At 35.5% G+C, this 13769-nt stretch overlaps 1 protein-coding gene across 6 annotated transcripts in view; it reads right to left on the bottom strand.

Moving 5' to 3' along the window:
- Nucleotides 1–750: 750 nt before the first annotated feature.
- LOC140137791 (aldehyde dehydrogenase family 3 member A2-like) overlaps nucleotides 751–13769 on the bottom strand; it is a 47739-nt gene continuing 34720 nt past the window's right edge. For 2 of the 6 annotated variants that reach the window (XM_072159557.1, XM_072159559.1), the window contains exons 14-17: nucleotides 13341–13476; nucleotides 12476–12552; nucleotides 9722–9754; nucleotides 753–2776 (exon numbers count right to left, since the gene is read on the bottom strand). In XM_072159557.1, coding sequence (XP_072015658.1) covers nucleotides 12487–12552; nucleotides 13341–13476 — 202 coding nt within the window. In that variant the 3' untranslated portion in view covers nucleotides 753–2776; nucleotides 9722–9754; nucleotides 12476–12486. Of the gene's footprint in view, nucleotides 2777–9721; nucleotides 9755–12475; nucleotides 12553–13340; nucleotides 13477–13769 lie in introns of all 6 variants that reach the window. The other 4 variants (XM_072159560.1, XM_072159558.1, XM_072159563.1 and 1 more) reach the window with 4 other exon arrangements.

Raw genomic sequence — 13769 nt, 5'->3', positions numbered from 1 at the left:
AGAGTTGAGTGTGTTTGTCACTAGGTACGTAAGTCATCTGACCGTTTACAAGAATTGCACTGGACATTGCGCCACACAAGTACACCATAATATTTAATATTTATCTCAATTCTCAAAATAATATACTAAATGATTACCATCACTCAAACACAAATCTATGTCAAATGTATGAAGACTTAGGATGTGAACTTTGGTGCAAGCTTCATTTAAAAGCAATATTATAACATTCACACAATTATAATGTGTGCACATTCATGAACTAGCACACTGCAAAAATCAAGGCTTTAGGTCCTGTATTTGCAACAAAATCTGAGATTGTGAATGAAACTTCTTAATAAGTTGTTGAATTCATAAGATCAAGATATTAGACGAATAAGCATGCACGACATTCATAACACTGTATGTTCACAACACATCAAGCAGACCGACCTCGGTCATGATTAATAATTGCATTGGTGATATAGGCGTTAGAATGAAAAGTGATTTTCTGTCTTTCACATCACTTGTTCGACTCTAAATTATCTGATATCTGATAGTGAAAAAAAAAAATCTATTTTTTATAAAAATGCTACAATATTGCTTTAAATTAGAGAATAAGCGATAGGAATTTTGTTTTACTATCCTCTACCGTGTGATGATAGAGCGACAGGCAGGTCCAATATTTTGAGTAGTGGATGCGGCACACTATCATAGGTAAAGGATAGTAAAAACAAAAATTCCTATCATTTATTCTCATTCTTAGTCAGTTAAATATTATTTTAATAACTGTAAACTACTTTTTTAAGCAAAAACTAAATTACCTTCATAAAAACTCCCCTCATTATAAAATGAACGAAACTTGTTTACAACTCCACGTATCCTGTTGCGCGTATTGCTAGCGCGTGCGTGTATTACACACTAGTCTACGCATACAACGCGATACATACGTGCACCTCTACAAGCGTGCTACGCGTTATCAACACTCATGATGATGTGGGGTCGTCTACGGCCTGATAGACGGCACCCGAAATCAGGCGAATGTCCAATCAGATTATGTGTCTATGAACTAGACCACTCCCACTGACTAAGAATGTGCAATTGAGGTATATATTTCAAATCAATCAATTGATAGTGGATTTTATTAGTTTTGTAAAATAGATACTCTCTATAAATTGTTATCCACACTGAAAATGTCTGTAATTTATCCAATATATGCAAATTATATATGCAAATTACTGTTACTTTTGCTATACATACCGACTTAATAACAAGCATTTCCATGATTAATTCTTTCTCAAGTTACTCTACAATGAAAATATCAGGTAACCATGGTAACATGGGATAACAAAATTCTTGCATTACTATCAATATTGGGCTATTCCAGTTGAAATCCATACACCCCCTATGGAAGACATGACCTTAATCTCCCACACAGGGAGTGTACATTTCAAATGGAGTCACCATTCAGGTAATCCCATTTGAAATTCACATTCCCTGTTTGGGAGATTAAGGTCATGTCTGCCATAGGGGTGTATGGATTTCAACTGGAATGGCCCATTTCTAGGATTACTGCCGATGAATGATGACTTTTCAACAAAAAATAAATTTTTGGTTTTCTTACATGTTGTAAAGAGGTTTAATCTCATATACCTAGTCATGATGGTTTTTAACTAACTGAATAATGTAGATATGGAAATATTTAATCCAGTATTGACCATCCATAAGGGTAACAATGAGCATATTTGAGATATCTTCCAAATGTAATGCTGGAACATAGCTGGAGCATTATAGCTTGTTTGCTAAGTAAGTTGTGTATTCATGCCATTTATTCATTCAAGTTCACAGAGCATAACATATTGAAGGAACATCAATTTTTTGTAATAACAACATGAAATTTCAGCTTAAAATAGTGCTGTAGCCATAAAAATAATCCAAGGCTGGAGAAAAAACAAAGTTCTTCCATGGTAAACTTCTTCAGATGTAAATTTTTGTTATATAGAAATATAATTATTTATCTCACTTCTCATAAATTTGCATTACTTTGCCATTTTGAAATGATAAGAAAATAACAGCAAGCCTATAATTGATATGCCTGCTACTATTTTCTTATTTCCAACCGACAGACTATGCCAACACCAAAATTTAAGCCTTTAATATATATGCACTGGGTTATTCCAGTTAAAATCTACACAGCCTCTATGGAAGATATCACCTTAATCTCCCACACAGGGGGTGTGCATTTCAAATGGAGTCACCCATTCTGGTAAGCCCATTTGAAATTCACACTCCTTGTGGTGTGGTATAGATTTCAACCATTTAGCAAGCAATCATTACTGGTTTGAACCAAAACTGACATTGCCATGGTACGGTATACATAACACATTATGCACATTGTATTTCATTAACCCCATGAGAACTACCTGCCGATTGGCCAACAAGAAGTTTTCATTATCAATTGGCCCAATCAGTAACATTGTTAGAATAATTTCACCATGCCAAAAAATTGGGGTGAATTATTTGCAAAGCTCCATTCTGATTAGTGATTAAAGTGAAGATATCATGTAATTGACCAATCAGAGGCAATGTTAGATCGGCAGGTAGTGCTCAGGGGGTTAAAATGTCTACATTAAGTGCAAATTCACCTTGAAGGCAATGCCTTGGAATGTTAGTACCTCCCATAACTCCTAGGTACAGGTGTGTCTAGAGTTGTTTATCAAGTATACTGGATTTCAGTAGAAGACAGGGTGGGTGTATGTTACTACTGCAATCCTGGTAGAGTTACCATCATCTGGAACATCTACAAGATAAAATGGAAGAGAAAGAAGAGAGTGATTATCACCTTAAATAATTGAAATTTATGATGGGATAGAAATCTGGCTAATTATAGATTAATAAATGCATATCACTTGTTGAGAGTGAAATTGTACAAAATAATGCATAAGTAGTGAGATGTTGATGCATCTAATGCATGAGCCCCACAGGGGGTAGTGCATTAGACACATCAACATCTCAGTATTATTTTGTACAATTTCTCAAGCATCAAGTGATACGCATTTATTAACCCATTTCATACACAAGAAAACAATTCCATAATTTTTGCTATTTTTAAAACAAAATTGTCGCTAAATATGTTGGAAAATACAAGAAATGTAAATGCATCAACCAGCAAGAAAAGTGAATGTATCCGACAACACTGCACGTAGTAGGCAGAGAGTGCGAGCCCGTGCAATTATACACAATTGATGCATGATTCGCATTTTTCTAACGTTTGCTCTGATCGGTTCTCGCTATCCAAGAGTGTATAGTATGAAACATATTCATTCACCTATCTTTAGACAATCTTGAACAAATAACGAGGGTGATTACACAACTAACACATGTGACTTTCAGTGACTTTATTTACCCTGTGACTTAGGCAAAAAACAGAGAACAAATCCTGAGAGCGAAATCTTCAGACAAACAGAGCTGAGTTCTGGTGTTAAAAGTCCTAACTCACCATTTGTCACCTGTCAAAATTGCCTAACTCACCCCAAATCTCCTTTATGATTAGGTAATATCCAGAGGATGATTTAAGGAAGCCCCAACATGCACTGCAAAAGTGTTATCACTAGAGTTTCTACTGCCACTTTACTTTTCAAATCCCATTGAACTCTGTGCAAAAGATGATGTTTTAGAATTGTGTGTCATTATTACTTGGTCGATTTCAGAACAAAAGTGATGTATGCTTGAAGGATAATTCACACCTTCTGTAGGTAACATAAAATGTGAAATCGACCAGCAAATTAACAGTGTTTTTATTGTGTAAATATAGCAATACAAATTCATATTTTACCATGCATGTCTATGCAGTATAGCAGAGCAGTGGTGTCATGTTACTCATACAGCTCTGCTCACTGCACAGTTAACCCAGTGGGGTGTTGGGTAGTGCTTAAATCATCATCTGGGTAATATCAATGGTATTATTACAGCAGGCGTGCATGCTAATACAGACATGAATAGGCAAAAAGTTCAATTCCCTGAAATGCGAGTTCTCATAACAGGGTGATGATATGTTAATCACTAGCGGATTCACAATCCTGGAGGAAAGTTGTTGCTTAACCAACATTGCTGCTAAAAGCATACACCCTCCAGAGCAAGAAGTATGTTATATAAATCTTTGTACAAAAGTTGAAAAGCACATCTAGCTTACAGTATCCCATTCCCCGCCCCCATCTTTCAATGATGGGAGACTATTCGCTGTCGAAGTGACGTAATAATCGGATTAACTACCATAGCAATAGATGAATAAATTTTTTGAATAGATCGCCCTGCACTACAACGTTCACGCGGTATCTATGCATTGAACCATCCCTGGACCAAAACAAGCATATTTAAAGCACTGTACTTTAAATATGCTTTCTAAACAACATTCAATGTGCGACATTTGGAGCGACGATAAAGTACCTTTAAAGTACAAATAAAGCACAATGACCAGAAAAGCACATTTAAAGCATACTGAAAAAAGCACATTTAAAGTACTGTACTTTAATTGTACTTTATACCAAACAAGCATATTTAAAGTACTGTGCTTTAATTATACTTTATACCAAAACAAGTATATTTAAAGCACTGTGCTTTAAATATGCTTTCTAAACAACGTCCAATGTGTGACATTTGGAGCGACGATAAAGTACCTTTAAAGTACAAATAAAGCACAATGACCAGAAAAGTACATTTAAAGCATACTGAAAAAAGCACATTTAAAGTACTGTACTTTAATTGTATTTTATACGAAACAAGCATATTTAAAGTACTGTGCTTTAATTATACTTTATACCAAAACAAGTATATTTAAAGCACTGTGCTTTAAATATGCTTTCTAAACAACATTCCATGTGCGACATTTGGAACGATGATAAAGTACCTTTAAAGTACAAATAAAGCACAATGACCATTTAAAGCATACTGAAAAAAGCATACTGTGCTTAAACGAGGTTCCATACCATATACCAGTAAGCTTATAATTATAAGCTTACCACATATGGAGCTTATCAAAGTATTGGTAACACAAGTATGTTCACATGCAAGCATACATTACCAGTAACTATCTCCTGTAATGAAGCTTGTATTTGTAAGTCCATTAAGTCCTTCATTTTATATAAATATGAACAGTTTTATACATCCATTGCAATATGCAACCTTTGCACAAGTCATGTGACTTGTATATGTAAACATCACATGACCATGATGACCACATTAAAGTACCTTTAAAGTACACTGAAAAGTACATTTTAAGTACTCTTACATTGCTGACAATACCAGGGAAAATCAGTCCAGGTAAAGTATACATAAAGTACTGATAAAATATATTTAAAGTACACACTGATGTTCAAAATTTGGTTAAGTCCAAAATATGCACAATTAAAATATACTCACTGACACTGGGAAAAAACTATGTCCAAATAAAGTATAGTTAAAGGCCCATTCAGTGATTTGCTCATCCGGACGATCGTAAAAATCATTAAAATTCAGATTTTGGTACCTTTGTAATTGGCATAGATGTGCTAACATAGCCTGCTAGTGGTTCGGTCGAAAGCCGTGTATTTTAAACAAAATAAAGCATTTACATGAATCTGGACTTTTGATACTGACAGTACAAAAAGTCCGACTCGAGATCGAAAGAAGCTCACTCTCCACCATACCAACACGCGTTGCGTATTGTTTCTACTACTTATTACATCAGTAGCTACTATTTTACACAAAATACACAATTTTAACTGTTTTTCATATTTGAATTGACCGTTAGTTTGCCTCGGTGACGTTTAATTGCTTATTTTGTTTTCTACTACAAAAATTAAGCGTCTGTTACTCTGTTTTAAATCAATTTAGACTCTACTTCCCCGTGTTAGAAACACTGGACTAGGAAGTTTTTCCAGTCGATTAATTGGCGACTGTACGAAAATCTCGATTTTCTCGAGTCGATCTGAGTTGAAGTAGAAAACCTTTCTAAAACTTCTGTTTTTTGACTAATTTGTCGATGTATTCAGGGGAAAAGTGGTTTAATGAAATTCTGTAGACTTATTCTTTATTTCTAAGCAACTCTGACAAATTTCCATTTTTTTAATGTTCCTTTGAAATCACTGAAAGGGCCTTTAAAGCACAAAAAATTTCCCATATTTATCAAAATATTCATAAAGTATAATTAAAGTCATATAAAGCACATTTAAAGTACCTTTAAAGTACACAGTTTTTCCAGGATATGAAAAATAAGCACATTTAAAGTACACTTTATATGTACTAATTGACAGAAAATACAGTTAAAGTACCCATAAAGTACAGATAAAGTACATTTCTAATGTGCTTTATTTGGTCCAGGGATGGATGTCAAAGAAATTCTGATCACTCGCACCTGTAAGATAGGTATGTTTGAAAAGAGTGGCATTGTATTCAATCTATGATTGCAGACATAAACAGGTGATGAGTGCAACCTGCTTGTAGTGCAAGGCGATATGTTCAAAAATTGTTTTCACCTATTGCTATGGTAGTTAATCCGATTATTACGTCACTTCGACAGTAAGTAATGTAGAAATGGTGAAGATGTAGTCCAAATCAACATTGCAATAGGGGAGCAGGGAAGATGTAGTCACTTTACGCTCTGGTGTGACAACATTTTCAACCAGGATTGCAGGTAGGGGAATTGAACACCCCTAATTAAAACAGCAAAAATATTGTATAATCAGCCAAATTTGGGTCAAAAGTTATCAGCTATACATTGACAATATAAACAGGCCATGCATACAGAAGCTGAAACAAAACCATATCATGTAAGTTTGCAAAAATATTGCATAATCAGCCAAATTTTGGGCAAAAGTTATTAGTTGTGCATTGACAATATAAACAGGCCTCTACACCATGCATACAGAAGCTGAAACAACACCATAGGCATATCATGCAAGTTTGCTTTTCTCACTTTGCTTGCTGTAGGTAAAACATTTTCAGTTTTTTATGAGTGAATTTCATTAATGGGTGCAGAGTCAGTACAATGTGTGGGAAAGTGAATGAGTAAGTCTGATTAAGAGTAAGAATGATGGACTGATTGACTGAGTGAGTGCATGAATGAGAAGGGTGAGTGAATGAGTAGGTCATTAGTGTAGCTAGCCATTTAGTGTGAGGGGGCAAAGTTCAATTTTCGTCCCCATTTATCACTTTTTTATAACTTTCAATAGAGGTTATCCACTTTACTCATGTGACTTCTAACAAAAGGCACTGGTTCCTGTAGTATTCCTCATTCAAACCAATTCAATGCACGACCTCAGAGTTACCTGCAGGACTTTAGCGGGCTACTTTGAAACAGTCATGGTTACACATGCAGGTACTTCTTTTGAAAGTCCTAAACAAGGTAAAGCATTCGCTGATAGGATGTGCAGCTCATAGAACACGGATAACCTCTATTGCTTTTTACTCTTTGCCATCCCCATTTTATACCTAAAAAAAAATTGGGGGGCAATTTCCTCCTGGTTATGCCACTGGAGCAAGTTGAGTAAGAGTACAGTAACTTGAATTGGTATTTAAATGATCACAGACGCCACTTTATTGTTAAGTGCATGTGGTTTGGTGTGCATTCTATTGACATATTATACATACGTTCTTGCGAATCTGTTATTCATAACCTCCGGATATGACACCCCTGTATGTGTTTCCCAATACAAAAATAAATCTTGTACTTTTGAAAAATGGGGGCACTCAAAAATTGAGTTATTAATTAAAAGAGTATTTTGTGATCCTAGCATCCTCTTTTTATGACATTTTATAGCAGATATCAACGAAAAAAGCTTATTCCAAAATTTCAGTTCATTCTGATTTTGCATTTGGGATGTATTACACTGCTCCATAGGCCAGTGTTGTCATTTCCTTCTGGTGTACCAGAACGTAATTCAAATTTGACGATATTTTTGCTAAACAAATTAATCTGTAAGAAATTTTTTACACATGAACATTATGTAGCTAGAGGTTTCCAGTGGTATAAAAATCTGAACTTTTTTTTGAGAAAAATTGGGGGATGAGACTGTGGATCAGAAAATGCCCATTTTAAATTAATGAATTTGCATCAGTTGTTTGCCGGGGTATTGTGAAAAATCTGAACATTTTGCTTTTGGACCAGGGAATATGATTTTCAGTTTTTATCATTTCACTCTGAACTGAATGTGTTGCATAGAATTTAACCAGCTGTTAATGATAAGCAACCATCACCACACATATTATATCACTCATACATAAATTCTAGACATTCCATCCACTTGATAATTACTATTTCACATGTTTACCACCAATCACTGCCATAATAATGATATTTTTTACCATCCCAATAACACTTATGTCCAGTGTTCCATTTCAGGAAAAAAATCTGGTCATATGCCGGATAACCATGTCTTTAAATCTGGTCATCCGCCAACATCCGTATATATATTTAGGTGAAAATCTTTTCAAATCTTTTTTTAAGTTATTTTTTTCAGTTTTTGAGTAGACCCAGAGCTTAATGCTAGTATCATTCTTGTTTTTGTTTTGTTTTTTCTGTTTTTTTTTAATGGGCATCAGACGGATAACCTACAGTGTATTTCTGGTAATCCGACGGCAGTTCTGGGCATCAGGATGTCCGGATTACTACTTAATTCGAACACTGCTTATGCCATGCAAGAGCATCTGCATCGTGGTCAGTTACAGTGTGCGTATCATGTAGGCCTATGTGCTGGGCAGAGATTACTCCATAGCGTGATTTGTGTGTGTCTTACCTCACAAAGTTAATGGTAAATTTTAATCAAATTAATTAATCCACCGTTGGACAGAAATATAAATGTTTTGTCATTCAATATGAAATAGCCTTGGAATGCTATTGAATTTATGTATTAGTGATATAAAATAAATATTATTTGTCTTAGAATTTGTGTATAATGGTTGAAACATGATTGGTAAAAGATGTATTGTTCCATTCCACTAGTCATTCTGGCTTGTGGAATGGAACAAATCTATCTTTCACTTCATGATTTATAGTCAACCATCACACTCATAAACAGATAATATTCATACACCTACGAGGGGGTATCAAATTTTTTTTTTTAAATCACCCAGAAGTGAAGGAGCTATATCGATGAAATTTTGACAGTGTAATCACTGGTCCTTATGTACATTATGGTGCAAAAATGGTCTCATATTAGTATGTTTACTTTCTTTACAGTAGTGCTAAATATCAGTAACCTGCCTCGGTAACCACATAACCAGCAAGAAGGGGAAAACTGAGGCACGTAAGTGATGGACGTCCTCTTCTTGGCTCATCTGTGAGGGACATGCGCCCAGTTTGGAAATTCCTTTTCCAAAAAGCAACAGTGCAGTATGACAATCACCAATGGAAACACCCTTCATTTCGTCATAGATTTTCTGGGCACTGTATCCCTTTAAAAGCAGGATCTTATGCCTCAATTTTCTCCATCTTGTAGGTTATCCACGGTAACCGGGGCAGCAGGTTACTGACATCTAGCGCCACCTGTAAGGAAAGTAAACATACTTATGAGACCATTTTAAAACCAGAATGTACATAAGGACCAGTAATTACACTGTCAAAATTTCATCGATATAGCTCCTTCATTTCTGGGTGATTTCAAAAACTTTTTGATACCCCCTCGTACATCTTCCCATCACACACCAGTAATTCAAATGCACTCTATACTAGAAATAAAAGACCCAAAAGCAAGCTAATAGACCAATTTACCTTGCATTACAGTCACACAAACCCCAAATATCTCTGGAACAAAACATAATTTTTGCATACATAAATTACCACAATGTACCAGTCCACAAGACAGGGGTTTTATACGCTTATAATAGAACATATGCATTTGCTGCACTAATTAGATCACTCAGATAATAAAGTAGTTCATTTTTCAGTGCTCTTCATCAGACTAGTTTCATTTCATATGTTAAAATTCAAATTGACAAACATTTCACATGCATTTTTAGCTTCAGATATACTGGTAAACTGCATGACTGTTTTTATTGTTGTTGTTATGTTTTTGTTAATGCCCGCCAATCAAATTTGGCTAATGATGATGTCAAATGACTTTTTATTGATTAAATTAAGGATGGTTTGTAATGATGTTAAAGATTATAAATAGTTTCTTCGGCTTATAATTAGTGAAAGAAATGAGACTCATAACATTGTGTATTAATACAAAATGGCGTACACGCTGTTGGGCACATCACTTACGCTAGATGTGAGTTGCATAATGTGTGCCTGGCACCCGCTTATGTGAATTCATGTGAGCGTAAGTTAGAACTTTATTGTTGCGCACAGTAAAAATGAGATGCCGCCCTGGATCTGCACATCTTGTTAGAACTTTATTGTTGCGCACAGTAAAATATTTTTGCCAATTATAAGCCGAACAAACTATAGAGGTGAAACACTTGGGAATTCAGCTTGAGATAGTAGATGTAAATGATGATGATGTCAATATGGCTTTGTATTAATAAATTAAAGTGGTTTTCAATGATGTTAAATATAGAGGAAAAAAACTTGGGATCTCAGCTTGATATGGTTCGTATCATTTCAAGGAAAAATGTTCTGTGTACAGCATCTGATGCATAAAGTTGCCGGCAGAGAGCGAAATTGGAATATTGCATCTGACATTGATTCAAAGTAGATACATTCTATGATTGGCTGTCTTGCCAATGGGGTATTCCATTTAAAATCCACACTACCCCTGTGGAAGATTTTGGAAATATCTGCTAGAGGGAATATGAATTTCAAATGGAAATACATTAGGCAGCTCCATTTGAATTTCATGCACCCTCTGAGAAAGATTCAACGTGAATCTTTACCTGAGGAAGAGTGAGTTTCAAATGCAGCTGCTTATGTGTTAATTCCATTTGAAATTCATACTCCCTCTGTAGCAGATATTTCCAAAATCTTCCACAGGGGTAGTGTGGATTTTAAATGGAATAGCGCAATACACTGGATCTGGGTCAACAAATACATAGCATCCTGTGAGTGCAGAAACTTACCACACCCCTCAAGGATGATGTCAGATGCAACAATCTCAATTTATAGGGTCCACAACTAAATAGTTCCCCCCTAAATACTTTTAAAATAAATCATAAAATATTTGACAAAATGCAAACGTGTAAAAAAGTATGGGTAGCCGCATTTGTTTTACACATACGGACTAAATTATAGCGTCACATGTCATTGCGTTCAGTCACAATGGTCCATTATGTAAAAAAAGAGACTGTTTTAAACATTGTTAAAAGTTGCATCTGAGTCCATAGGAGTAAGCTCTCAAACAATACAGTAGGCCAGGTCTTTTCATGTGTTTGTTAAAGAAAACCTGACTGCTATGGACTCAGGTGCATCTTTTAAAACGGCCTCTTTTCTTACACAATTAACCATTGTGACTGAATGCAATGACGTGTGACGATATAAACTGGTCCACATGTGTAAAACAAATAGGGCTATTCATATCTTTTTACATTTTTACATTTTGTAAAATATTTTTTAGTGTTGTGGACAGTATATTTCGGACGCCCAATATTATAGCAAATTGTGTCATTTTCCCTGAAAATTGCTGTGTTATTTATGAGTAAATGTGTTACGCTGGTTTTATACTTTCTGCCGCTTACCGCTAAGCAGCATGACGCTTCATCATGCCGCTTGCACTTGTCTGTAAGCGGAGAGGCACACCGCTGAGCAGCAGCGGTATGACTCTGAAAGCCACTCTTGCCACTCAGCACCACTCCAAAATTGTATTTTGTCTCGGTATTTTGTTCTCATACATCAGAGCGGCATCCCTCCGAGTTGATTTGAATTCAACTCCCAGCGGCGTTGCCACCACGGTAAAGCAGTGGAGTGATCAATATATCGGCTCGCCGCTGGTCAATGCTAGCGTTTCTGGTGCGACTGCCCAGTGAAGTAAAATCATCTTCAGAGCGGCAAAGTGGCAGGAAAGTATGAAACCAGCATTAAGCCTTCGAAAACAACCAAAATATATGAAAGAAACTAACATGTTAGTTCTTGAGCCTTACACCTCTTTGTTAAATGCAATGCAATTGGCCCCTGAATGACATGGAATATACATGGAAGTGAATTCAACACAATCAAATTGTGGGATAGGCTTTTTCAACACAATCAGTTGTAAAGTGTGTACAATTTCCAAAGGGACAGACTCTAATAATTGTCTCCCTGATCTGCTCCTAAATTGGACAAATGCACACAAATTTATTTTCACTTTGATGATATATGTTGTTATTATATTTGTAGAGCAAAGGGCCAAGGGCCTATATGTATAATAAAATCTAAAGTGAAATTGAAACCAACTGGAGAAATGTTGTTGTTGTGTCCATGTGTATCTGATTGAAAGGGAATCACTATCACTATAAATTATGACAAAATTGCACTTAGCTTTGAAAACAAAATTTAACACCAAAAATTAAACACTAAATTACAAAGAGTCTAAAAATGGCTTGTACTCACAATAGTACTTATCAAAGGGATGATCGAATCGAGGGTCGGTCCCCAGAGTCCCCTCTGCCTCTTCTCATTACCTTTTTCTGATATTGAAAACAAGTGGCAGAAAAATAGTAATTAATGAAAGCAATTTTTCTATCTTTCATCTGTTCAAATTGGATACTTTCAAACCTTAGACCGTTGCACACAGTAATATTTCACAAAACATTGACCTAAAGGAATAGACTTTTAATTACTTTAGGCATGGACATGGTCAAAATGTTAATCATTTTTTTCTTCTTTTGTAATGTGTTCCTAAAGAATCAGATACAAAGTCCACATATACATTGTTTTTGCAATATCTTGTGGGTAAACCAATATAATCACCTTCAAAATCATGTAAGACGAGTACACAGGTTTACACCCAAGACAATAAAGGAAATGCAACCCTTGATAATTTACCAGCTTTTACCCACAAGATGGCAAAAGGTTGACGTCTCTATTTGTGCATGTGAATGAATTTAAAGCATGTTTTTATACCAGTACTTTTGTATTACTTTTCTTGACATGCAATACAACAAATTCCCCATGAGAACTACCTGCCTATTGGTCAAAGAGGTTTTCATTATCAATTGGACCAATCAGCAACATTGTTAGAATAATTTCACCACACTAAAAGACTGGGGTGAATTATTTGGAAAGCTCCATTCTGATTGGTGATTAAAATGAAGATATCATGTAATTGACCAATCAGAGGCAATGTTAGATCGGCAGGTAGTGCTCAGAGGGTTAACACAGATGTAGTACAAATGAACATGCAACATGATCTGTTACTGGTTATGAAGTCTGGCTAATAACAGCGTACCTATACAAATATAATCTGACTACTTACCGCAAAGAATGCTGCAAAGATCATAGCCAGAAGTGTGAAAGGCCAGAATCCTAGAATCCCCTCACGCTTTGGTTTCTTGGCCATCAGCCATTGAGCCCAGCTGTATTTCTTTTCAGAGTATGGTGGATAGCGAATCCTGTTTGGTGATTAAAAAACACAAATCAAATAGTTAAATTAGGAGAGGATAGTATTTCTCCAGGGTCAGAAATTCGGCGAGAATCCATTCTCGCAGAGATTCTCGTCAACAAAATAGCAAGAATCTAAATGGATTCTCGTAAAAATTTCAGTTTATCATACAAACTTATATGGCAAACATCCATGGATTCTTGCAAAATTCCACTGGGATAATCCCAAGGATTCTCACACTTGGTTGCGAATTTCTGACCCTGTTCTCACACTTTTTTTATTTGTTTTAGACCACTGCTTAGA

The sequence above is a fragment of the Amphiura filiformis genome, chromosome 17 (assembly GCF_039555335.1).
Source record: "Amphiura filiformis chromosome 17, Afil_fr2py, whole genome shotgun sequence".
NCBI classification, from domain to species: Eukaryota; Metazoa; Echinodermata; class Ophiuroidea; order Amphilepidida; family Amphiuridae; genus Amphiura; species Amphiura filiformis.
The sequence above is the reverse complement of the archived record's forward strand: the minus strand, read 5'-3'. Positions and strand labels throughout refer to the sequence as shown.